Raw genomic sequence first — 26897 nt, 5'->3', positions numbered from 1 at the left:
CTTAAAATTAAAAAAAACCTTTATTTATCTCTTCACCTTTATCATCGTTGCTAGATGAATTTGGCACTTGCTTTTATTGAGCCTGTAATTGTAAAAAAAAATACAATATAATTTACAATGCCCAAAAAACACTCCACTAACTGAAACACATTGGGGTTCTTTGGATGTCTTGGGCTATGGGACCCCAGGGTTGTTGCTCACTGCCACTGAATCATACCCCTTGTTCATCACTAGATAAAATCTTGATTTACATATAGACATACTTAAATTGATATGTTTGCATGTAGCCTATAGGAAAAAACAAAACAGGAGGCCTATTTTCCAACAGGTCATCTGAAGTGCAAAACATGAGCACATTATACCTTTCACAAGGTTCTTGTAAGCTATTTAAACTTTATATATATATATATAAATAAAGAAATATACAAAGAAACAATCATTTTGGTCATTGGTTCTATGTGAGTGAAACTGCCAAAATCGGGGAGCGATTATAAATTCCCTCAAGATCTTAATGAAGTTGTTGAATTTAATAGAGCGCATTAGTCTTAAAAGTTTAATTTGTTTCCAGGGTAATTTACTGCTCTCTGAGGGAATGAGGGGGGGGGGCGGAGTTACAATTAAATGCCATGCAACGATTGGCTAAGACCTGAGGCGCACGTGCTCCCTCTCCACGCCTGCTGCCTGGGAGTGGAGAGCCGCTCGAGCTCGAGCTACCGCAGCAACAGCGTCCAGAGCGTCACTGTACTCCAACTGCAACTAACGCACTACAGCTGATTAACGACACACAACAACGGCAGCTATGAAGGAGCACACGCGTTTATTCTTCTGGCTCCAACTTTTCACAGCTTGCCTGGTGTTTGGGGTGAACGGTAAGTTGCCTCTGTTTTTTTGTTTGTTTGTTGTTGTTGTTGTTGTTGTTTACAGTTCAAACCGCCGCCGTTAACGTCCCCGGACCGACGTGCTGGTGGATGTTGCTCTTTAAAGTTGACCCCTCTCTCCGTGTGCTTTCTCTCTCTTTTTAAATGTACTTTGCGGAAATGTAATAGTTGGTCCGCTTGCCACCGTGGTGCTTTATTTATTCGCTAGGTGTGTCCGGTACGTGATGAGTTAATCACAGCCTGGCACAAGTGGCACCGTCGATTCATCACCGAAGTGACGGAGCGGTGAGCATTTGTAGGTGCAGAAGTTCAAGCGATCCTTGAATAAGTGGACAGGACGTGTGGGAATGTGGAGAGTGAGACTCTGTGTTGTTGTGAAACTGGAGGATGATTGAGTTGTACGTAAAGGGCCATCACAATTATGAAAAGTCAAAATAATGACTCCTTATGAGGGGATGTATCAGCGTGTTTTTAAATATATATATTTTTTTGTAGGTTTTACTGATCTGTCTTATGTCAGAAAGTATCGATGCCTTAAAGGCAATGTTGTGCAGTGACCCCCTTTAAGAAGCACGACGCATTCAGCCTGGCTATTATACTTGTCCCGTGTTAACTTCAGGTCATTGGCGCCTGGCTTTGTTTGCATTTCCATGCATCAAACACATTTAGGCCAATGTACAAAAGGTAAAATGTCCAGACTCCACTGCCTCCATTTCTGCTCACACACTAAAGGAAATAAATCACATGTCACACAAGAGCTTTCCATGGAAGGATGATGTATTTTCCAAATTTAAAAAATGTTCCTTCCACTCTTTGCTTATTGACAAAGGGCTAAAATGACTCGGGTTAGTGTGCGTAAAAAAGACGTCGTGTTTTCTTGTCCCATAAAACATCTGGACTTTTGACCCTTTTTCTGTTGACAAACAATCAGCCGTTGACGTGTCCCCCTCAGGGATGAATGCACCGTATCAGAGGTCTTTCCTTCACAGATTTATTTGAAAATGGGCAGGCAAGCGTATCATAAAATAGATAAAGTACATAGATCATATGATACTGCATGTATTTTAAGTATGTCTAACATTTTGCTTATCACTTGAGGTCAAAATACTTCAATTATTCACTGCGTCCCCTGAGTGGTGTTCCTGTGGTTTCCAGTGCTTCTGTTGATGCTGCAGGTTTCACACGCACGTCTGTGACTTCATTACAGACAACTGGACATTACAGTTTGGAGATGAATGCAAAATGAATGACTGACACCCTAAAACTATCATACTCAACTTATATTTGGAATGTTTTTCTATTTCTGTTAAACAAAGAGCATCAAGTCGAGTCTTCTTTTTCTGTAAGTTTAACTCGGCATCTGCAAATGGGCTCACAACGCAGTCAAATGAACGAGCACAGAAAACCAGCAAAAGACAACGGGGGACATCTGTTCTTATTCACGCTGACGAACATGACGTGAGAGAGCGGTGAGTTCCACATTATGTTCAGCTGGTACAAGAACAACATCTTCCTCCGAGACGACGGAGCAATCCAGGCCACCTTATCTTTTCCTGTCCGTGGACACCAAGCCCCAACGTTCGCTGTTCGCAGTAACATAGAGCGTGTTTAACGAGAAGTAAAAATGTAAGGTTTCTTCACATTTTCTGCTTGGTTACCGTGACAAAGTTCAAGATAGGTGGGTGTTAAGGAAAAGTACACAGTCAGCAAAACCTATAGAGGAACACATTGAGTCTGGACATTTCCGTGGTGCATCATTGCATAAATGTTGGACGTTGGATGTTGTACTTTTTATTTAAAAAAATTTTTTTTTACCTTTTTTTGTTTGAAGTAAAATGCAAACATTCGTGCAGCCTCGTAGAATAGTAGAGGGCATCCCATGAAGCACGTCTCTTCGTCAACTCTCGGGGATGGGACAGCCGGGGAGAATAAGGTGTGGTTACCCTGACCACAATGTTGAGTCATTTTTCCGGTTGCAGCCGCCGACACAGACGTGCCAATGAACTCCCACCCACAACAGTGCTCACTGAGACCTTTCCACACTGTGTGTGTGTGTGTGTGTGTGTGTGTGTGTGTGTGTGTGTGTGTGTGTGTGTGTGTGTGTGTGTGTGTGTGTGTGTGTGTGTGTGTGTGTGTGAGGAGGAGGAGCAGCAGTAGTATGGGGACTTGTTGCTGCTGTGTTATGCAAAACGTTTACAGGGCATAATCAGAGCTGAGGGGATATTTCCGCCCTCATTAGATGATTAGATTCAATTCAGCAGGTTGTCGCTTGCTTTTCTTGTGCGTTTGCTGCTGAGGGGAGAGAAGTGGATAATGGTGTTCTGTGTCAGGGCTGAGGCAGTCTTTTCTCACAACAAGACCACTTAGGGTAGCTGAGTGAACCAGGGCTAAAAATAGCCACACGCTGGACCAATTCTCTGGCTTTGAGTGTGTGTGTGTGTGTGTGTGTGTGTGTGTGTGTGTGTGTGTGTGTGTGTGTGTGTGTGTGTGTCATTTTTGCAATGCAGGCAGGTGTATGAACACTTTTTTGTGAAATTGGTGCACATTGTGGGTTTGAGATGCAAATGTTTATATATTAGGTAGTTATTGGCCTTAATATATATCTCGCATATCAACTGGGAATTTAATAGAGTTCTTTAGAGGATTTTGATGGATGACTTATAGCTTTTATTAATTCTTACATTGCATCTTGTCACTGATAAGATTCCGCTTATTGCTGAACAGCTGCTGCGACTCACTCTTTAGAAAATTCATTAAACGTTGAATACTATTAGTATCAGACATGAAACTCTGGGACATCCGAACCAAAGAATGGATTAGAGCTGAAGCGAATAGCCAATAAACCATTGACTGATCAAATGGCATTTAATCCATAAATTGAAGGGCCGATTATTTGATAAGGAAAATATTTGTTAGCAGCAAAGTCGATTTTTCTGCCTCGATAATAACACCGTCAGTTCTTGTGTCAGAATCATTTATGAATGTGTGAAGGGAGTTTGTGTGTTCCATTGTTAAATTGAGCTCTTCCGTACCATCTGCCTGTGTTGGGTTTTCCCTTCAGGCTGCTGCATTCTTCAGCACTGATGACTTTATTATTACTTTTCCCATCCGATCCCCTCGGGACAGGAAAGGCTCTTTTTATTCCATCTGAATTTTGAATAGCTTCCTTAATCAATGTTTCATTGCAATATGGAGTGTTTTCTAATTTGGGCCACTTCATTAGTGTCTGTCGTCCCACTTTCCAATCAGCCACGGTGAATATTTTACACACCGTCTTGTGAGCTAAACCGTTAAACTGAGAAAATTGACGGTCCTTGAATCCAAGAACTGGAGACGTTCACACAAAATCTTTATGTTCATGTGATCAGAACAAAAACGGGCGAATGAGTCCAGTGTTGACGTAAAGCTTTAACGCCATTCAGTCTACACTGCTGTTGCTGTGACACCGTTCCCAGCTCTGTTAATAGTTACCGTACTTCAGAGAAAAGCTTGTTGTTTTCTTCGTTGCGCGTGACTCTTGTGTGTATTTTGTTTTAGTGTCTGGCCTTCGTCGTTTTGGAGCGTCAGCAGTTCGCCCCGTTCTACGGTCGCGATTACAGATTACAGTGAACTGGCCTGCAGCTGCAGTCGAAGGTTTGGTTATCGAAGGAACCGTTCCTTTGATAAATCAGCTTCAGGTTCCCTTCTCCTCACACCTCCCACACTCAGTTCTGCATTTTGGCAGCGGTCTGCCGTCAGACTAGATAAACACTACAGGTCTCAGGCCATTTTTTTTTTTTTTTTACTAGACTTGAGCTACGACTTCATCTACAACAGTTTTAACACGAGCTGGACATTTGAGTGTGACGTAAGCGTCTTTCCTTTGCTTTCTGGAACACCGAGTTCCCTCACTCGCCTGCAAGCCTAGAGTTGATGTCCCAGCGTCCCCGTGTGTGCATGACGGAGCAGAAAGCAGGCCTCAGGACACATCAGATATGGGCACTGGCGCACGCACGCGTACTATATATTACTATATATTATATTTTGTACAGTATGTCTTCGTCGAGGCAGATGGCCGCCCACCTCTGAGCCTGGTTCTGTCGGAGGTTTCTTCCTGTTAAGAGGGAGTTTTTCTTCCCTCTGTTGGAGGTTTTTCTCCCTTCAAGAGGAGTTTTTTTTTTCCCTCCTAGCTTTTGTGGGAATTGTTGAATTGTTGGGTTTCTCTGTGTAATATTGTGTATTGAATTATATGGGAGTGCTTCGCTGCATTTCCTGCTACGATGACACAGCCGGCCACATCGGCTCGTTACACTGTTCGCCGACGGACAACATCAAACCACCGTTGGCCTCCCTTACCTCTGACCTGTCGGACCTCAACAACGGAGCCATCACACACTTCACATTCACCATCATTCACTCGGTCAGTCCACAGTTGAAATGACTTCTGTCTGGCTGCAGATTCCCCCGTTGGAGGGAGGGCCTGCGTTAATACAAGTTTCTTACCCTCTTGCTATTGTAGCCCTCAGTCAAATACCACGCTGAAGATGGCATAGATGAGTTTAAGTACGTACGAGTGCGCGTACTTTACAAGCATGCGTTAAAAGGCACGGATGTGCATGTCGTTTTTTTGTTTTTTAACTGTCTGCGAGGCGCAATCAGAAAGTTCCAGAACGAACGCGGTACGGCGACGCGTACGATGCAGGGGAAGCGATAACTTTTGCGAGTATTTGAAGTCGCATCATCTTGATTTACATCAGCACCTGCGTTCCACGTGTTGTTGCGGCCACTGGTCGAAGCACATTCAGCCATTTTTTATTTTATTTTTTTTAACCACGGACCTTAAATTTGAGCCCAAAAGCGCAAATCAAATTTTGCCTTCATTTTTTTTTTTTTTTCTTTCCCAAAACATGTGTAACTCAGGTGCTCACTGTGCTGCACTCTTATCTATGTCATTCAAAATTACATTTCTATTCACACATATCCTTTCCTGTGCATTTATATAGTCACTACACAACAAGCGGGTATGTAGCTGATATATGTCGTTCCATCTTTGACTTTGAAAGCAATTTAAAACAAGTCTATCTCCTTCCATAGATCCATTTATTAAGCTGATTCCTTCAAAGCCCTTTTAAACTGTCCAAGTGTATTATATTATTATATACATATATATTCTCCATGTCATCTTTGATAGCTCAAAAGGTTTTTGCCCACAGGTATTAATGTATTTTTCTGTATGCAGCAAATAAGCAGGATTTTTTGCAGTAAACCCTCTAAAAAAATAAAAATAAATAAGTAACCTCCAGAAATAATGTTTCGCCTGCTCACTATTGTCAAGGCGATTTTTTTTTTTTTTTAAATTTTTTTTTATTCCAAGATTTTATTTTGCCTCTGTGAACCATTTGCTGTTTCTCTAACATCATCAGCATGAAGTGTCCTGAAATGGTCTACCCCCTCCCCATATGTCCTGAAATGGTCTACCCCCTCCCCATATGTCCTGAAATGGTCTACCCCCTCCCCATATGTCCTGAAATGGTCCATCCCCTCCCCATATGTCCTGAAATGGCTCCTCCGCCTTCACCCTCATTCACGGCACACGGCCCTGAAACGATTTCTTGTCCTTACATGCGGTCCGGTGTCGTCTTCCTCCGTTGTTGCGATGCCCGCTGAGCCTCTGTTAAAAGGCTTATTTGTCTGTTCACCTGCGCTCTAATACGGTGAGCAGGCAGAGCGCGGTTACTCGGGTCGCCGGCGAGCTTTTCACGACGGCTTCTTCGGTGCAGCTCCGACAGGAAACATGCGGCGTGTGTTCTGCTGCCTCTCGTTTTGTTCCCGAGAAGTAAACGCAAGACTTTACACGGTCACTCACGCCAAACCCAACCGCAGCAAAAATGCCAGTCACTGCAACCGGCGAGGATAAGGGCCTTATTAAAGCTTCATCAAAGCCGAGCTGTTAAACAAACGTCCAGAGGAACGAAAAAAATAGATAAATAGTTTGGCGATTACGTCGGTCCAAGGCCGCTTTATGATCTACACCGAGTCGTTGCTGTCATTGATACTCGGGTACCTCCTAATACCTCAATTTATTTTTAAGGAAATCTTTGCGTTTGAATCTTTATTGCTGCACAGCCCGACGATCTCTGCTGCGGTGCTATAAGGTCTGAGACAATCACTTGCTCTCGTTCTCGTTGGGTTTCATTCGGGACTGAATCGTTACGTTAAACCGGCTTTAACTGCTGTGTGTTTTTATGACTGGTACTTTAACCTCATTCTTGGCGTGAGGCATCATGGGAAAGGCACAGACCGTGACTCATAAGGAGTGAGAAAAGCACAATGCCTTGTGGAAATTGGCTTTTCCTGCCAAACAAAACTCCAAATACCTTTCTAGTCTTGTCACTGGGACGACGCGGGGCACCTCGTCTAGTGCTTTTGACAACACGTGTATTAAATGTGTTTTTACTACATTTATTGAGTCCTGCAAAATACATGTATTTGTGTCTGTATCCTCATATGACTGTATGACTCATAGCCGTAGTAGTTATCAAGATTTTTTTATTTATTTATTTATTTTTTTTTACAGAAGACTGCGTTTATATGATGAAAACCGTTAACTGATATGTTGTTTTTTGGAAATATACTGTTCACAAGTTCTTTCCCACATTTAATAAAAAAACAAATCAGGCAGCGTCAACACGCCGAGGCTTGTTTGCAACGCGTTTGTTATAACAAAGGGATACAGTGACTCAATGCTACTGTAACCTTTTGAGGCCCATGTAGAACGCAGAAAGACCCGTGGACAACCAGTCCTTGGACTTAATGTGTTTTTGAATGCATAAATATGTGGATCATTTGAGGGATTTCATTTTATCAGCAGCTGCAGTGTCTTAAATACCCAAAAGTTACACCCAAAGTTACAAAAACTGTATGTTTTTGAGTTAGATCTACTGATACCTCACCACCGCAGAATTTGTTTGCGTTTTTACATCCCTTTTAAACATCCCTTTTTGGGTTGGTTATAATCGGTGAAATGAAAGCCTATTTTCTTTTTCTCTTTATTGCTCAATAAACTGAACTGAAACTACAGCCAGAGATTTCACTTTGAAATATAAACGCATGCTTATCTGGGAGTGAAACTGTCTGTCAGCTGGTGTGAACTATGGTTTAGCTGAAACAGTCCCGGAGCTTCAGGGTAATGTGGTGGAATTGTGTCACGTGTTGTATGATGACCTATCCATTTGAACTGCTTAAATTCAGTCACATTTCGTTGAGTGTGCGCCATGTGACCGTTACATTTTCATTGTATTTCAGGTATACTGTGAATAGGAGAAAAAAAAAAAGAAGTGATTTCCACCTGATTCTTGACAAATGTGGCTTTTAGTAGCAGTAGCAGTAGAGGCTCTGGTGGTTTGACTACTGTCTTTTGGCAGACCACCTTGACCGATGCAGCACTAATTTAATTTCCTCAATAAACCCGGGCAGGCTCCCGGCTAAATTACCCCTCAGTCTAAGTGGAGCATCTGTCAAATTCTTCTTTTATTAGTATCTTATTTGTCAACATCGGTCAGATTGTTCCAGTAAAATATAAACTTTCAAATGATCTGTTCAGGATTGTTATTTTTTTTTGGCACCGAGAAGCTTTCCTGATGGGAACTGTCTTCCAGTGTATAAAGGGAGGTTGTGTTCATTCCCAAAGATAAGCAGGCTATAACTTTTGGATGTGTAGGCGCTGCCAGGCAAGCCTGTTGCCTGAGAATCCCACAAGATGTGAAAAAGCACTTGAGGGTGGTGATACCGTATACTGCACTGATAACACTCGACATCCATGAGAAGGGGAGTTCATGAGTAAACAGCCAAACAGGATGTTTGCAAAGTGGATCTCTTCCTTTGACTTCCCTCCTTCTCTCTCAGGAAATATCATGCAAATGTACCCGACATCTCCTTGATTTCTAATGAATAATAAATAGGTTCAACATTTTGTACATTACAAATTAAAAATAGAGCTGTAATCCACAAATTACTCTCTGTTCATTTGTGACTTCATCTATTTTTAAGCCTTTGTCTCTCTTTGAACACCTCTATTGCTGCACTATTGTTGGCTTGAGTTTGCACTGAATAAATGACTCGGAGGACTCTCATCCTTGAGTGCTTTTGAAGATCGAGTAAGAACCGGGACACAGATGCACGATAAGTTTAAAAGTCTCTTCCAAATGCCATTTTCAGCTGTGGCCTTGAGGCTTCTGGGAATTATACCCTCAGCACAACTAAAAGGCCCCTTTTCTTTACTGTAGAAGGCTTAAATAAATATTATTCTGCTCCCATGAGTCTGTTCTGTTTGAGGAAGGAAGAAGTTTGCCCCCCCCCAGAACACTAAAAAACGGGCTCAGAGCCCCTTTTTTAGCCTCTATGGCAGACACTGTGGTGCTCAAACCACCAATTTCACACTTGGGGTCCAACCTCAATTTCCTTCACAATTATCTAAATGATAAGGGCTGGCTTGGAAAAGCCGTCCTCGTCTTCTTGGCTGTTAAAGGACTCCCAATTATTTACTTCTTCCATATTATTCAAAGTGTCAAAATGGATACATAAGGATATGATTTAAAAAGTTGATTTCCAAAATGCTACGTACCCATGTTCACAAAAATCAAATTATATATTGTTTATTGTTTAAAGCTTGTCTAAAACCTTCTGTTTAGTCAGGATCTGTGCCACCTAATTTAAACATCACTGAGTTTCCAATTTGTACGAGTTATTATTTTGTAAGCAACATTGTCAGTTTACAAACAGCAGATGTTTTTTTTTTTTTTTTTTCCCGAGTAAAACTCTTCAACAGTAAATCATACCTCATTCAGTCTTCATGCTTTTGAAAACCACGACATACCTTTTTGGTTTATTTTTTTATTTTTATTTTTTTCTCCAAACAGCGCTAGCAGACGTGATTTCCCTCGTGCCCACAGAGATGCCAGATTGTCAGGTTCAGGACAGGCAGCAGTTGCACGCCGGTAGAAGCATCCAGTAGCATTTGTGTTGTGTTTACAATGTAGTGATGGCTTACTCAGCTGTTCAGACCATTACATCCAACCTGCAGCAGGCTGTTTACTCTTCATTCAGCAGCACAGCAAGAGAGCAGAGTGGAAAAACTTAATAATGAATGACAACATCATTTTAGCCATTGCTTTAAAAAAAAGAAACAAAAAAGAAAGCGTTTTGCTCTTATTGAGAAACCTCAGAAAAATGTCTTTAATGCTAAAAAGTTGCACAAGGAACTAAAAATGGACTAAAACACAGTATAACCGAGGAGAAAAAGCCAAATCTTCTTCCAAGTCACAACTGCTCCAGTATTTGATCGCCCTCTTCCTGTCCTGAACACCAGCCTGGAAATATCAGATTCACAGACAGGAAATAATAAGTAATCAGCATTTTGGAATGTGAAATGAAGAATATAAACCACATTTGGGTTCAAACAGAATTCGCAGCCAGTCTCTGCTATTTTTAGTGTAGCTTACTGTTGTCTGTTTAAATGCATTGCAGTGCTTCATTTGTCACTTCCCCTTCTTGTCTGCAGGTGATTACTGTGAGGTGAATGTGTGCAGTAATGGCGGAACCTGTGTGACCGGGACGGGGGCTCCATTCATCTGCATCTGCCCCGATGGCTTCTCTGGAGAAACCTGCAATGAGACTGAGACCGGTAGGCCGTGCCTCTGAGTCAAAGTCACAAAACTTTGGAATGGCATTTTCTAATAATTCTACAAATCAACCTCGGCCCTGTCCCAAATTTAGAGAAAAATCCTAACGGGTTACATTACATTACTGCTTAATCTCTTTTAAACTTTAAACACCGCCCCCTTCCCTTCTTCCTGTGTGTGTGTGTTTTTCTCTCATTTAAAAGGGCCGTGCAACCCCAACCCATGCAAGCATGATGCCATCTGCCAGGTGACCGGCCAATCCCGCCGAGGTGACGTCTTCAGCGAGTACGTCTGCAAATGCCAGCCGGGCTTCGACGGAGTTCACTGCCAGAACAGTAAGTCTGTGTTCCTTAGTAGCACAAGCATGACAATACCTATTCAAAAGGTGTCTGTGTTTATATTACTGATGTGGGATCATTTTGGCACGCCATTTTCTAGATCTTGTAGTGCTGCTGTAGTGTAATGAACGCATGAAATAAAGGCTCCTGATTAATAAGTACTGAAACAAGATCAAAGGGCATATCTAAGGTGCCATCATATAGCACAAATAAATGTTGTTTTTTTTACTCCTACGAATGAATATTAGTCGAGGTACTAAAACCACAATTATGAATCTTGATTATTTCAGGAAAACTTCCCCACTTTTGTGTCTAATTGCTACAGTACATTATGACTATTTTCAACTACAGCAGCAATCAAATGAAAAGTGCCGCTGATATGCCAGTCGCCTTTTCTTTTTTTTTTAACCAACTGTAAACATACGTTCCAATGCAATTAATTAGCGGGTGTAATGAGGTCCCCGTTTATCTTCGTAACGTGACACACTAACACGGAGACAGCTGCTGCTGCTGTGAGTGCTGGCCACCAGACAGACAGCTGCCGTCCTTATTGGAGCTTCTTTCATACGTCACCCAGACCAGGTCGGTTCAGTCGGGGTCAGTGTGAGCGAAGGAAGCAACAACGGTGGGAACATGTGTTGCTCTCCTCCGACGGCCTCCAGCCCCGCACACAGAGACAGATGGCTACTGTTTGCACGAGAAGGCAGAGGAATAACAGTGGCCAAGTATTCACAAGGAACTGTTTTAGCAAGAATCAAGAAGGACTTTTGAAAGAGCCTAAAGTGTATTTTGTGTTTGCTCATGTGTGCCTTTTTATCCTAGGTGTCCAAGGGGCAGATTTAAGTGCAAAAAAAGGTAACTGTGGTACTGTTTACTGCGATGTTGTCTCTTTTCCTTCTGGAATCCAGGTGCTCTCTGTGTTCTCCTGGTTGCATGCGGAGGCTGAGCAATTCAAGAACACACACACACACACACACACACACACACACACACACACACACACACACACACACACACACACACACACACACACACACACACACACACACACACACACACACACACACACACAGACATAGATCTGCTGAGTTCAGCACTATCTCTAACTCAGAAAAAAGGAGTTGTTTTTGAGTCAAGGCCAGCAACAAAAAACGGCAGTGAGATCATGTCAGCATTAGACACGACTCCTTCCTATCAGTTTACCCACCCTGACAGTAGGGTTTCGTTATTCTAAAAATTATAATTCTATTAAATCTATTATCCCCAGAGTATAATTATGCTGTAAACATACACATTTCAAAATATATAGCCAAGTCATTTGTTTATGTTTTCTTTTACCCCTGAAATCAAAGCTTATCAAAAATCCACACATTCACAAGTCATTTGGCAATGTAATGTTAGCGTAGCTGCCAGAGAAAGAGTCCTCTGCACAGCAGGCCTTTACACTAATTACATCATGCATCAAGGATAATGATGAGGGGGATTTATTTGACCGTTTTGGTTTATGAGAACCCTCCTGAGGACTTCTGGGTCAGGAAGGTCTCCCTCCTTTTACAGCTACTTATGGCTGTTGTGACAGTTCAAGTGCTCTCTAATTTGTGTATATATATATATATATATATATATGTGTGTGTGTGTGTGTGTGTGTGTGTGTGGGCAAGGGGTAAGTATCATTGCAGCCGGCACCTATGGTTTGTCTGAAAGAGAAGGAGACGGCTTGTAGAAAACCCAGGGAGGCGTAGTAAAGTTAAACATTCAGCCACATCCTCACACTCACTTCACATGTTCGAGCGTGTATTGAGAAAGACATTTTAAGACGGAGATTTAAGATATGAAATATTCAGAAATGTCACAGCCCTCTCGCTGCTAAAACTGTGAGGTTGTACGGGAGCCAGTGATTGGAGACGAAATTAGCCAAACTTGAAGCCTGTCATGTAGGTAGGGGCAGACTGGAGCCAGATGTCGATGTTCTCACACAAATCAGTGCATCTAGAAAACTATTAATAGAAATAGTAAAGAAGGAGAAGATATAATAAAGGGTAGAAAATGGCACAATCCAATCCCTTTCATAGTTTGCATTCACCTATGTGAAAGAAGTTCAAAAATCATTTTTCATTATGTAGTTTAAATGTATTATTTCATTGCTGAATACATTTCCCCTTAAAGAGCTCAAAATCCTCTGAGAAACAGATGAAGGGAAGAAGACAACCTCTATTGGAAAAAGCTTAATCACGTGTGCGCTGCGCATCCCACATGAACAACCACACACAGCTCATGATCTCATATACAGACTGTTTAGCATACTCGTACACACATGGTTCATCCCTCGCGCCAGTGGAGCCAACAAAAAGTGGCGCTCCACGCTGAGCGCAAGCAGCGTCAGCGCTGCTACTGTTGCTGGGCGAAAAAGTGAACATGGAGGCGGAACAGTGAATTAAGTCTGCCCTCCTGACAATGTCACACTCACTACTCAGGTCTGACTGCAGCACTTCTGACTGTCCTGTCAAATTGGCCTAAAAGCCTTTATGGGTTGCAGAGAAGGAGTGTGTATGTGGGGGGGAGGCAGGGGGTGCTCAAATAAGGAGATGCAGAGAGACAGACAGAGAGAGAGAGAGAGAGAGAGAGAGAGAGAGAGAGAGAGACAGACAGACAGAGAGAGAGAGAGAGAGAGAGAGAGAGACAGGCCAGCAGATGGATGGAAACAGTGAGGGAAGAAGGAGTCATTTTGTTGCTTATATTCTGTAAATCTCAGGACTTCAGACCAGATTAAAATAGTTATTTTGACTTCTTGGATGTCACCAAAGGGAGTGTGTATGAGTCTGCTGATTTCTCAGTTGTTTTGGGAGAGTTTTCAGCTCCACCCAGGATGTGGGTGTGTGGGCAGACTGGGCATCATGCCCCCAATGGAATACTGTGTGTGTGTGTGTGTGTGTGTGTGTGTGTGTGTGTGTGTGTGTGTGTGTGTGTGTGTGTGTGTGTGTGTGTGTGTGTGTGTGTGTGTGTGTGTGTGTGTGTGTGTCTCTCTACTGTATATTTGTGTGTGTCTGTGCTGTCATGGATTTGACTAAGCCGGGATGCACTTACTGGTTCACGATTGTCTGCTTTGAGCAGTTTATTGGTCGGTCAACAGTTTGTTTAGTTTTGAATTTCAAAGTCTGCTAAACTAGGAAATTATGAAACAATTCAGTTAAATCATTTCTTAAATCATTCATTTGTCATTTAGAAAGTATGTTTTTTTCTTTTTCAGCAGAATTCTAGTCACTCATAGTTATGATAGTATAAAAGTATTGTTTATTTTGAAGTTCTTTTGTTTTGACCACAAAGCTGTGGGGAGTTTTTGAGATCCCTCAGAAACTACAATAACCACGTCTGTGTTATTATATAACCATAATATGATGTTGAGTCTTGACATTCAGCAGGGGGAAGTCCATGGACATTCCATCCTTTCCTTTTTTTTCATTTAAGCCACAATGACATGAAGTCATGACCTTGTCAATTAGATGACACTTTATCTCTCTGACTACAATGCTCTGGTTGTCTCTTATGTACATCTGTTGTCAGAAAAAGAAACAAAATATACCTTCTAACATGAAGGAAATCTATGTTTGTTGTTGCAAATTTAAAGTTAAGGTAAGCTGATGTCACAGTAATAATAAATATGCAGTTCCAACTTCAAACATGCAATAAAATAGATTTTAAAATGCTGCAGACATTATTTTTTTTAGAAGCACAGCTATTATTTAGCAGCGCTCGGGATCGGATATCTGCATGTCTGATCTATTTAGAGTGAGCGCTCAGAGACACCGCTTTAGATAATGCGCTGGGTAAATATACTTTATGACATCAGAAGTTTCATCTCGGAGCGAACCTCCAGCAGACTGAACCCAATCAGAGCTATTCTGGGTTCTACTGGCACTCCCTGGTCTGCTGCTGCCAGTCCAGTCCACCATGCACAGAAAATAACATCTGGGAACCTTTTCAGCCTTAATTAATAACGCCATTGTGGTTAAGAGCACCTCCCTGGTTATTGTACCATGCCAACGGCATGAATGTCGATTTAAAGATATGTAATTTTTTCATTTTATGTAAAAAAAAAAAAAAAAAAAGACTAACTTTGCTCCAGTGCAGCAGTCAACATTTTCGCAATTTTTTTCATCATTAAAGGTGGAAGTTTGTTTTTTGGCTTAATATAATACTGGAGAATATATATTTGGAGGACAAATGTTTTGTTACTTTATACCGGTAGATTCAACCCTCATGCAAGTTAGCACTTTTTGGCTTTGTAAAGATGTGTTGTTATCAAACCATAAAAATCACAGATGGTTCACTTTTCATAGCTCAGTCTGGGCACCTTGTGGACTTAGGTCTCACACCGAGATATGTAGAACATAACACACTGAGAGACACCATCCACTCTTCTCAGGCAGTAACGCAGGCAGACTGGCACCAGATCCTGGATGCACATAGCTTTGTGCATCGATCAGGGTCACGTTTCAAACACGGCACATGAGATTTTTTTTTTTAGAGGTTTTCGCTTCATGCTGAAGCAGATATTGACCCTCTAAATATTGTGGTAGTGTGCTGTTTCAGTTAGAAGTGATAGGGTTCATTGGATACAGGCATTAGACTAGCACATGCTCCACCCCCCCAGGATCTATATGTACTGTGTATGCCGACAGTGTGCTGATAGTGGCTACCATGAAATACAGAGATTAGAAGATGTCAGTCATATTTTTTGAGTTATTCCCCTGCGTCATCTCTACGCAACACGTGAAAGTCATCCACTTGTTCCTCCACCTTTTCCAGTGATGTTTTTCCCTTCATTACTCCCTCCCTCCCTCCCTTCTTCTTTCCCTCCCCCAGTTGTCAGATAAATGGATTAAAGCCTGGAGCTGACCAAGCTGTGGTCCTCCTGGTGCTCAATCCTCTTACAGGAGAGAAGGCCACCAGCTGACGCACTTCAGGACTCCACCAAAGTTTTTGTTCGTCTGTGATCAGTGACTGATCTCAGGTCTCAGGTCTCAGGGTTGTCTAAGGTCTGGTCTTTGACTCATTGCCGGTAATGCCACTAGATAGACAGTTTTTGCCCAGTCAGCCTGTGAACCAACCTTTACATTCTTTACAGCCAATAAATAACAAATATTTGTAATCTATTAAAAAAAAACAAAAAAAAAACAGCTGTCTGATTTAAACTACACTTAAAGAAATTAAACATAGAAGAAGAACTTTTAACTGTTACCTTTTTCTGGTGGATCATACTATTTATATTCTCTTATGAACCAGGAGTCTTAATATTAGCCAAATAGATACTCCACAATAATTTTACACATTTCTTTTAGTTTGTAATAACCTTGTGTTTCACTCACTTGTTTCTGATTCTGTAACTTGGAACACTTACGAAGTTAAATCTTAGTGCGTCAAAAAAAATATCAAATCTTGCAGTGGAACCTGAAGCTGCTCTGATATTATGAATATAAGAGCATATTTGGATCTCGACAGAGATAAATGCTATTAGATAGTTTCACGGTTGATCATAGAAGCCTAATAAGTATGACGTGGAAACAGCTTGATGTTTAAAATATTCAGCTGCAGCCGGAGCTTTAGATAGTCTGTTTAATGTGATTTCGATTGGGCTCCTGAAGCCAGATGTCATGACTGTGGAACTCGTATCCAGAGTTTGCGGATGGACATTTCAGAATTACTATATTCCTCCTGTGATGGGTGAAAATGAATGTTTGGACACAGAGTTAATTATAGAGAGAACATGTGGGCAGGGAGATGCTGCCATGTGTGTGTGTTTGTTAGTTAGAAATATTACATTGGTGTGCCTCGCTTGCTTGCGTGCGTTTCTTCCATAATTACATCCACTGATGACTAAAGCTTTAGAGATGGACTGAGTTTTCCCCTTTTGGTGTGCATTCATCTGCGCAATCTAAATTTATGCCTTCTTCCCTGTGAATGTGGTCAATATAGAGCATGTTCAAAGCTTGGGTTAGTCACACTGACAGAGCTTGTGGGTGAGAGATGAAAAGGAGTTTATTCCCATTTCATTCTGCTGATTTGTTTTCCTCTCTGACTCATCTGCTACAGACTCTGAGTGGGACAGATAGTGTTTGTGAGGGCACCATCATGAGGTGATACAAAGAACTACAGGCAAAGTAACACATGTTGCTCTGACATGGTCCTTCATGATCCTCTAGTCTACTTTAAACATGTATCAAGAGTTTTGGGGATTTCTTTCTGTAAAGCTTGTATTCCCCCTCACCCACCTCGGCACATTTACTCGTGGGACCTTTCTTTTTTGTAATCGACACCCTAACCACATAATTTCCTAGTCCTAATTTGTCATTGATCACACGTTGACCAAGGCTACATTTACTGTCTAATAGCTGCTCTCAATAACCTTCTCTCTGCTACAGTTTCAGTCCTGCTGGCTTGGCCTCAGTTAACCTCATTAATTCAATAAAGCAGCTGAATAAATATCAAACCCCGTCTCTACAGCATGACATGTAACTCACTCACCCATCTAACTGTAATCTGTTTTCAAACCGGAGTAGTTTTCCAGTATTATGTTTAATTACACTAAGTGGTGTGTGTGTGTGTGTGTGTGTGTGTGTGTGTGTGTGTGTGTGTGTGTGTGTGTGTGTGTGTGTGTGTGTGTGTGTGTGTGTGTGTGTGTGTGTGTGTGTGTGTGTGTGTGTGTGTGTGATTAATCTCTCTGTAGATGTAAACGACTGTGCCGGCCAGCCGTGTGAGAACAGCGGCATCTGCCGAGACCTGGACGGAGATTTCAAATGCCACTGCCCCTCCCCTTATGTGGGCAAACATTGCCAAATGCGTAAGTGTGACCGACCAACCAGAACTTCTTATTACAAAATGCTCTCACGTAAGGGCCACATAGCTAAATAAAGACATCATGTTATCAACTTGTGTTTTTAAGTTCGTTGAGCAGCATATTCAAAGGCTGTGCCTACATATTGGTGCACTAAAGCTGGTGTAATAGAAACACTGTGTGTGAAGGAGATGCAACTGAAGGAAGACACTAAAGATGAGTGTTTGGAGGGTGGCCAAGCTGCTGGGTTTTAGGATGATCAATAGGCAGCATAGAGAAAGCCTGTTCCAAATGAGGAATCAATACTTTATTCAGTTAAGCTGATTCAATGCTCGGTATCCTAAATGAATGTGTGGCTTAAACAGTCCGGTGAATGTTTAGCACACACTCAAAATATGCCTGAGTGTGCATTAGACTTTGATTTCCTCCCTGTGTATCTAACTATCTAACTGTGTATCTATCTAATGAGATGAGTATATGACTCATCTCATTTAGTTAAATAAGTATCCGTTCCAATCTTATTGTCCAGTCACTACTCCTCTCTACAGCTATAATAGATAAAACATATATATTTATAAAACTGAATTTTAGACTGGAGTAAAAAATAATGCAGATTTAGAAAGCTTAATTTCTTAAAAAAAAATTAAAAAATGTTTTAATGAAATAATGTGGTTACTGCTACAGAAATCTTGAATCTTATTATTTTACAATGGGAATTTTGTATTATTAGTGTGGGTAGCTGGCGCTTGAATCTTCTCCAATCTCTCTTCTTCAGGCTGTATCTCTCTGCTCGGCATGGAGGGAGGAGGCATCGCTGAGTCCCAGATCTCAGCCTCATCAGTCCGCTACAGCCTGCTGGGCCTGCAGCGATGGGGTTCGGAGCTCGCCCGCCTCCACAACAAAGGACTGGTTAATGCCTGGAGTGCAGCTGCACATGACAAGAACCCATGGATAGAGGTGAGACCAGTGATACAGTACATTAACAGTGTAACAGGCCATCACAAAATGTATTAAGTTGATGGAAAATAATGATTAAAGGCTGATGACAGATAAAGATGGAGGCGCTTAGGTGTGGAGGTCTTGAGTCGTCAAGATTTGAAACTGATATATTTCCAACAAGAAAAAGTTGATTGATTCATTTTTCCTCTTGATTGATTGTTGTGGAGCCTTTTATTCCAAATACCTAAAAATGATTTCCCATCCTGGCAATAACTGCGATGACTTTTTTATTCGACTTTACAAGTTTGCTTTAAAAAGAAAGGAATCCATCTTTCTGTCATGTGTTTCCACTTTTCCAGCTCAACATGCAAAGAAAGATGCGCTTTACAGGCATCGTGACGCAGGGTGCCAGTCGCATGGGCACAGCCGAGTTCATCAAGGCCTTCAAGGTGGCCTCCAGCCTGGACGGCAAGACGTACACCATGTACAGAAGAGAGGGACAGAGGAGGGACAATGTGAGGAGACACAACAGAAAACACACTACTATAGTCCATAAGTCAGTTTAAACTGATTTATTGACCCTTGATGCAATATTAAAATATTTTTCTGGAAAGATCTATCAAGCCCAGCACATGCCTCTGTGTTAAGATATAATTGAACCACCAGAGGGAGCAGCACACCCCACACAAATAGATATTTAACTGTAACTTTACTGTGACACCGTTGAGGATAAGCTTCTTTAGAATGGGTCATAAATCTGCTTAATAAACTACTGATGGTCAGTAATCATCATCACTGAAAAACGAACAAATGACGGTACATTCGAACCAGTTTGCTAACGCCTCTCTCTTTCACAGGTATTTGTGGGGAACGTGGACAACGATGGCACCAAGACCACCTTGTTTGACCCTCCAATCATTGCCCAGTACATCCGCATTGTTCCTGTTGTGTGTCGCAAGGCCTGCACCCTTCGCATGGAGCTGGTGGGCTGCGAACTCAACGGTAAACGCACGCAGAAAACATCCCGTGTGCACGCACATTGTTCTCACTTGTCTGTTGATGCAAAGTGATTGTTTGTGACTAAAGTAAGCTCTTCACATTCAAACTCCAGGGAGGCACGAGCGTTTCGGCATTTTGTTTCCGCTGGCATTTAGCTCATCTGTTTGCTCACTAATTATTTTCAGTCATGCACCAAGTGATTGATCATATTTCAAAGGACGTCACGCTATTGACTAACTTTAAACACAGCTGTGTGCTATCTTAATCAATTCCAAGATCCTCCCTAAATATTTGATCAAAAACCTTTGATTGTATTTGCTGAAGCACTTTGGATGATAATGAGTCAAAGATGTTTTAGTGCACAGAATGCATTGGTCATCTTCATCTAAAGATTGTTACCCAGGAGTTTAATAAGATACTTGACTCTTTTAAGTCTTCTTTCTTGCAACAAGCGTCTCTTCTTGCTTTTCCTTTCATGACAAGCCAGTGTGGCTCTTTTGAACAGTTTTGTTTTATTTTCAGTGACTTAATGGCATTGAGTGAATCAACTCAAGAGAAAGATGATGAAAATGAACAGCTGCTGTTGGTGATGCTGTACAGCTGTAAACATTTCCATGCACCCTCTGGCCATCTGACCTGCATGCTCAGATGCGTCACTAAACCACGCTCATTAAAAAGTGTATTACAGCCTTTAAAGTTTATACACGGAGCTCCACAAGTTCGTTTCACCTTCGGGATTTACGTGATGCTCATACTGCATATGTGAAATCATAGAGAGAGTGAGAATACTGTAAACGGCAAACCTTCGGAGAATCATTATAAAAACAAAACAAATGAGGGTGTGATCAACTTAAACCACAGATGGTGGAAACACAGAGTTGAAGCTGCTATAAGATTCGAATGTGACCTCATCCAAACCTAAAACTGCACATTCACCTGTGTGCCATACGGCATCGTTTACTCTTGTCCTCCACATCATCATGTTTGTTCGCCGCTTCACATCACTGGCTGACCTCGGCCGCTTCCTGTCCGTCCCCCCCGTCTATCATGCTTTCTTTCTCTCTCTTTCCATTCCTCTTTGTCTCTGTCTCCTCCTCTCGGCCTGGTCTCACCTCCACAGTGTATTCAAACACTTCAGGTTGTTCAGAGCCGATGGGCATGAAGTCCCGATTGGTGTCTAACCGCCAGATCACCGCCTCCAGCACCTTCCGCACGTGGGGCATCGAGGCCTTCACCTGGCACCCTCACTACGCCCGACTGGACAAACAGGGCAAGACCAACGCCTGGACCGCCGCCACCACCAACCGATCTGAGTGGCTGCAGGTAGGAGAGGAGGACAGGTCAGAGCTGCATGTTGATTTTGAGTTTGCTCCACGCGGCATTTGTTAAAAGATGTTTCTGTGTCCGCAGGTGGACCTGAAGTCTCCCAAGAAGATTTCTGGGATCATCACCCAGGGGGCCAAAGACTTTGGCTCCATCCAGTTCGTCGCAGCCTTCAAAGTGGCCCACAGTGATGATGGAAAGGCCTGGACCATTGTGAAGGACGAGACCACAAAGACAGACAAGGTCAGTTCATCAGCAAAGGGGAAAAAAAAAAGAAAAGTAATTATGTATGTTGTTGTAACTATGGAATACAACAATCTAAATACAAACAAAGAAAATATAGAAAAAGCACGCACACAACATCATAACAGTATGAGAAATATGTTAATGCTGCATTTAAATGGATGAAGAATACATATGATAGAAAAATACACCAGAAAATAAAACCAATCAACATTATTGAGGCTAATCAATTTAGAAATCATTTATTTGCATTTATGTGGTCTTAAAGGAAAATGTAAAAAACTGAGGGCGAGTTCAACTGTTTGATGTACTCATCAACAGGCCTGGAACCAATCATGAAAACACTGGGACTGATTAGCGTCCCGTTTGCTTTCATTCACGGTACATCCAAATATCATCTGATCTGCCAGATGTGAGCCGTGTTCAGCCAAATTCAGCCATTAAATCAAGGATGTAGCACGCTGACAATCGCTCCGACTTCATGCATGAAACATTTGTCGCTGACTTTTGGTTTATTACTCCAATCTGTATTTCATGGGATAATGTGGCAGTGGTTTATGAAGTTGTGTGAATTGCTAGCGATTTATTTTGTGTGACTTCTGCTGTGCAGTCAGTGAATTCAAAGATTTTCTGCTTTTCACTGAAAACAACTTCCACTTAAAAATAACTCATCATAGCAAATAACGTACTACAACTATTCTCATACCTGTATATGTATGCACATTGCTCCATCCAGCTCATTGCCCATTACATACTAGAACTAACCTCTCAGAATGTATAGTTTATCATCACGCATACTGTATTTATCTTTATGAAGAGTGTTTAATTTGCAGGGACAGCAGGTCATTTTAAGTAATATTTGTAAGTTTGTATAAAAATTTAAAAAAAAAAGTATTTTAAAATGATGGGGCATTACGTAGGTCGGTTGGTAGGAAGGGGAAATTCCTTAATTACAGCGGCAGCAAGGGTAATGACAAATGTTGACCAACAACTAAAATTTGTAAGAGTAAGTAAGATTTAAATAACCATCAGCAGTTAAATAAAGGAAAAGCTAAAAAGCAGTTCGATGTCCAATTTGTAGTGTCTGGCTGCGATGTTGGGTGAATGAGGGACAGTGTGTGTTATTCAATACGTTCGGGAATGACTCGTACAGTCTCATTGCAGTGAGTCAGGAGGACTTTCTGTGCCGTCATCATTGGAGAACTGGCTTTAACTCGAAATGACACCAATATTTTTCATTAGTATTTAATCATAAAGGAAACAAAAAGTGTAAGAAAATATTGAGTTCTCGCAGCGAGTTGTTTGCTATGATTTTAATTGGTTGTCCTCCTTTGTCCAGATCTTCCCAGGCAACAGCGACAACAATGTTCACAAAAAGAACATCTTTGAGCCGGCGTTCTACGGACGATATGTCCGCATCCTGCCGTGGGACTGGCACGAGCGCATCACTCTGCGAATTGAGCTTCTGGGCTGTGATGAGTAGCAAACGCCCTCAGTCACCTCCCCCACCTCCTCCTTTCTCTACCTCCTTCCCTCCTCCTCCTCTTCCCTCCTCCCTCCTTTCTCCCTCCTGAGCCACACCTGCACTGCCTTGCTCTCAGCCCTAGGGGGCAGCAGACACCAGAGTAGCACACCTACCACCCGAACCCTGGCTGGTCGGAGTTGGGAGTTGTTACCCCTAACCACTGCTCCCAGGACCCTTTTTGAGATAAGTTCACATGTATATCCTCTTTTTGGTTTCTTGAATCGATCACTCATCTTTTCCAACTGAACCAAATCTGTGATCCCTTCAAGAAGCAGAGCCGGAGTCACATCTTATCCCACCTAATTAAAGGTGGTGATTCCCTGGTCCCCGTGCCAGAGGTCAGGGGTAACAAGTCTGCTGCTGTATCAGTTGGTGCTGCCTGGATTCTGATCCTAGATCAGTTCTACCTGGAACATTGAACCTCCAAGACCCACGGCTGGTGATGTACATAAGCTCCACAAAACCGCTTGCACACGTACTTTAACCGAAAACTTGATCTCCCCTCAAGACACAGAATACATATTATCTTTAAATGATACTTTGAGATGTCTGGTCGATTATTTTTATTCACCAAAAAGTGGATCAGCTCCTAAAAAAAATATGACCTAAAACTCTGATATCTAAACATGTTTGTTGTGCTTTATTTGGAAAAACTGCAAAGTAATTTATAAAAAAATTAAAAAGACATTTTTCTTTGTCAAGCAAAAATAAGAGACCAAACATCTCAAGGTGTCCCACTGTGTGTGCTCCAGTATTCCTCATATTTCTCTGCAGTTGTTGGACAGTAAAATCCTCAGTGTATGTTTCCCTTTGTACATTTGTTTGGACTTCTTCCAGAGATTTAACCTCCAAGGTGTAAAAAAAAAAAAAGTATTAATTTAAACATACGCGAGCAGCAGCTCAGCCCAGTAGAGTTAAAATCCTCCATTTACACAAGTCGTTTGTACAAAACATGTTTACGAGTTTATTCAAAATTGGGTTGCATCACATCAAGGTAAAGCCATCAAGTCCTCCAGTGCCAACACACCCTCAGGTTTTTGGCATGCGGGTTTATTACGGAAAGTCTGAATCTCACACACGGAACAAAAGAGGAATCAGAAATGTTGCGTCATTGTGGGACGTAATAATCAGTCAGTGAACGAGTGAAGCAGCCAAACAGATGTGATTTAAAAGCCAGAGGAGACGCCTTCGTTGACAGACAAGATGTTATAAACAAAGGACAGAAAGAGTTTAAGATTATCGTTGCATCAAAGAGAAAAAGAAAACCTTTTATTGCTCTGCAGGAAATAGCCGTTGAGATTTACACATGCTGCTGTGTGCGGACAATTAAAAAAAAAAAAAAAAAAGCCAGATTTCTTTGGATAATGATTTCACCTTTGACAGATCATTTTAGCTTGATTTGCTTGATCAAATTTTTTTGATACGCGACGGTTATGGCAGTTTTTCACATCACTGGCTGCTACAGCAGATCTGTATCAAATTCCCTGTCTTTATTTAAGAAAAAAAAAAAAGAGTCCCATTTAGGGTGAGTTTATGGTTAATTAGTCTCGTCTGTTTGAAATGGATGATTATGGAAACCTGATTTTTTTTTTTTTTTTTTTTTTTTAATCCCACCACCTGTGATTCTCAGAACCACTTCAGATCTGGATCTTTCTTTGGACCACTTCAAATCCATTTTGATTGCGATTAGGATTCTTGGAATGGCAGAAAACCTATCGATGTATTACACATTATCCCAGTGTTTTGCTACAGTGAACAGTGTCACAAGTATTAAATCCATAATGATCCAAGAGATGCGTGGATTACTAACTGGTTAGCAGCATAAATCGTCTCAGGTCAAAGCAGATCTGCTCCCAATGTCCAGTGAATGCTACTGAACGCTTCCACGCTTGTTTGGCTGTGCTTCTAGTTGTGTTCACCCTGTTTTACTTTTTTACTGCACTTTGATGTTTGTGTTTTGATATTTGAAATATTGAAAAACCAAAAAGAAACAACAACAACATAAAAACAACTGTACTGTGCATTGAAGAGCAAACAGTAGACTTGTTCATGATTATATGTAGTGGTATTGTAGGAAAGAAAACAGACAGGTAGTAGTTCAGTGTCTTTGTTAAAATTGTTCAAAATTGAAACAGATCTGAGGGAACCCCTTGCTTCGGTTGTTAGGTGTTGAGATGTGACATGTATGCAGTGCTTTTGTACTGGCGTCTGTCTGCATTAGTAGATGTTAATGTTTGCCGCAGATCATTTATTTTGGGTCCAACATTCTGCCTCCAGTGGAAAGCTGCGGCCCAGCTGATAACACCAAAAGAGAAACCAAATTAAAGCTGATTTTTACGGTTCCACTGGACGCGACCCGCCGTATCATCTGCTTCTGCCGCCCCGTCACAGTATTCTAAACCTTTCCACCCCCATGAATTATGAATTATGGGCTTGTGCAATATTATACTGTGTTAGTTTTGATAACAATGAATATTAATTCAAGAACCTTGAAAAATGCATGAGGGGATAGCAGTGGCACCGAGAGGTCGCGGATAGATGTTGGTGTCAAACACTGTACAATATTTATTATTGTTGCAGACGATTCCATAAGCAGTCACCCTTCTTATCCACGTCTGCATGAATTTTATTCACTAGAGTTGCTCAGCTTACGTTGAACCGATTTGACTTCATTGATGACATTGTATTTCATTAGCATTGAGGTTATTATAGATATCTTGTTCCCCTGCTGTTCTGGTTTTCTATGATTGATCAAAAAGAAGTTGATGATGTTGATGTGTTTTTATGAGTTCATTTCTTGCTATACTGACTGTTGACCTCATAGAATTTTGACTGGATTTGAAGCTTCTTCTTTTTTTTTTATTCCATTATTGTGTTTCTAAGAGGACCTTATGTTTGGCCTTTGTATCTTTAAAATAAAGAATAAATAAATAAAATTTAAGAAAAAAAATTGACGTTTAATCGACTGTAAATTGCTTGAATATCACAGAAGTCTTTTTCCACGTGTATTACTGGATGCAATATTTAGGTTTATTAATAATCACACTGCTGAATTCATTTGAGCTGTTTTCCATTTAAAAAGGTGGCAGATCAAAAGACTGAAAAAGCACCAAGGGTCGTTTGGCCTGTTTAGCATTTCAACACCCCGGGGGCCTCGTCTGTCTTTATACCACTCTGCAAGCTTTTAAAGGTGTCCTCACCCGAGGAGGGCTCGTCCTCCTCTCGTCTCATTACAGCCTGTGAAGGTCACACTTTGAGTAGTGAAAGTCCTCTGAGGTATGAATCATGCTCACAATCATATTTAGATTACAATTACACTGTGACACTGTGAAGGTTACATTCTTGTCTTTGAGGCAGTGGAGGACCTTTCTGTCCTCAAACTGAATTAACCCGTCAACACAACATTTATGTATTGAAGGAAAATGGCTCCTGCTCCATGAGATTACGTCACTCTTAGTTAATTCTGGGTAATCATGGTGTAAAACAACAGTTGATGGTCTCCAGTCCTCTGCAGTAAACCAGCTGGTTTTCCTCAGGACTTGCTGGTGATTATGGCACTGAGGTCCTAATGACAGCTTTCTCTTTTATCTCCCTCTTTCAACTCTTCAAATCTCCTTTTTTTTTTTATCCTTTCTTCTATTGACCTTTGTCTGTACAGCTCCAGAAAGCTTAGCGGGCAAGTAAACAGTGGAGGGATGATTGTTTTGTTTCTATATACTCCTATAGATTACACAAATTATCATGTCTTGGAGTTGGATTCCCACCAGCTGCAGGTCTTAAATGTCATTATTACTTTTACAATTTATTTGTATTATATCCTTCATATTTCTAGGCTTTATATCGTTAAGTACCCTTTGGGAATCTGATATTTACAATGTAAACATGTCTGTAAAATAGTTGGATTGATATTATTGAAGTAATTCATAATTCAAAATGAATTTAAACTATCAGGTAATACTCCTTGTTGAAACAAGGTTTAATAGTAAATGGAATATGTTTGTATAAGAAGCATGTTATGCAATAAGTCATTTTTTTGTTGTTGTTTTAAGCGGTTTCTAAGAAGCAGACACCTAAATGAATAAAAAAAAAACACAAAATTACACTAATTTAGGAAAACAATCACCTAATAGGAAAATTGGCTCGACTTTAATGTGAAATGAA

At 41.2% G+C, this 26897-nt stretch overlaps 2 protein-coding genes across 5 annotated transcripts in view; one reads left to right on the top strand and one right to left on the bottom strand.

Annotated features, from left to right (window-relative positions):
* Positions 1 to 26897, bottom strand: part of map1ab (microtubule-associated protein 1Ab) — a 229689-nt gene that overhangs the window by 32423 nt on the left and 170369 nt on the right. The gene's annotated exons all lie outside the window — the stretch shown is intronic.
* Positions 761 to 25686, top strand: mfge8b (milk fat globule EGF and factor V/VIII domain containing b). 4 transcript variants are annotated; one of them, XM_069695395.1, is made up of 11 exons: positions 761 to 869; positions 10417 to 10539; positions 10741 to 10872; positions 11698 to 11730; positions 17600 to 17713; positions 18483 to 18664; positions 19006 to 19161; positions 19504 to 19648; positions 20784 to 20968; positions 21056 to 21211; positions 22551 to 25686. In XM_069695395.1, the coding sequence occupies exons 1-11, from the start codon at positions 800 to 802 to the stop codon at positions 22692 to 22694; spliced, it is 1440 nt and encodes a 479-aa protein (XP_069551496.1). In that variant the 5' UTR covers positions 761 to 799; the 3' UTR covers positions 22695 to 25686. The 4 variants fall into 4 exon arrangements, with proteins under 4 accessions (XP_069551496.1, XP_069551495.1, XP_069551499.1 ...); XM_069695394.1 differs by having other exon boundaries at positions 20766 to 20968; XM_069695398.1 differs by lacking the exon at positions 11698 to 11730.

Source organism: Brachyistius frenatus, unplaced genomic scaffold (genome assembly GCF_029030835.1).
Source record: "Brachyistius frenatus isolate BFR_SWC_R1_liver_20210118 unplaced genomic scaffold, ASM2903083v1 Contig_19, whole genome shotgun sequence".
NCBI lineage: Eukaryota > Metazoa > Chordata > Actinopteri > Embiotocidae > Brachyistius > Brachyistius frenatus.
The sequence above is the reverse complement of the archived record's forward strand: the minus strand, read 5'-3'. Positions and strand labels throughout refer to the sequence as shown.

What these genes read in the sequence shown, in the direction of transcription:
- mfge8b (XM_069695394.1), top strand. Translation starts at nt 800, where the DNA reads ATGAAGGAGCACACGCGTTTATTCTTCTGGCTCCAACTTTTCACAGCT. An exon ending in CCTGGTGTTTGGGGTGAACG is followed by an intron (nt 870 to 10,416) that starts GTAAGTTGCCTC and finishes TCTTGTCTGCAG; the next exon opens with GTGATTACTGTGAGGTGAAT. An exon ending in ACCGATCTGAGTGGCTGCAG is followed by an intron (nt 20,969 to 21,055) that starts GTAGGAGAGGAG and finishes CTGTGTCCGCAG; the next exon opens with GTGGACCTGAAGTCTCCCAA.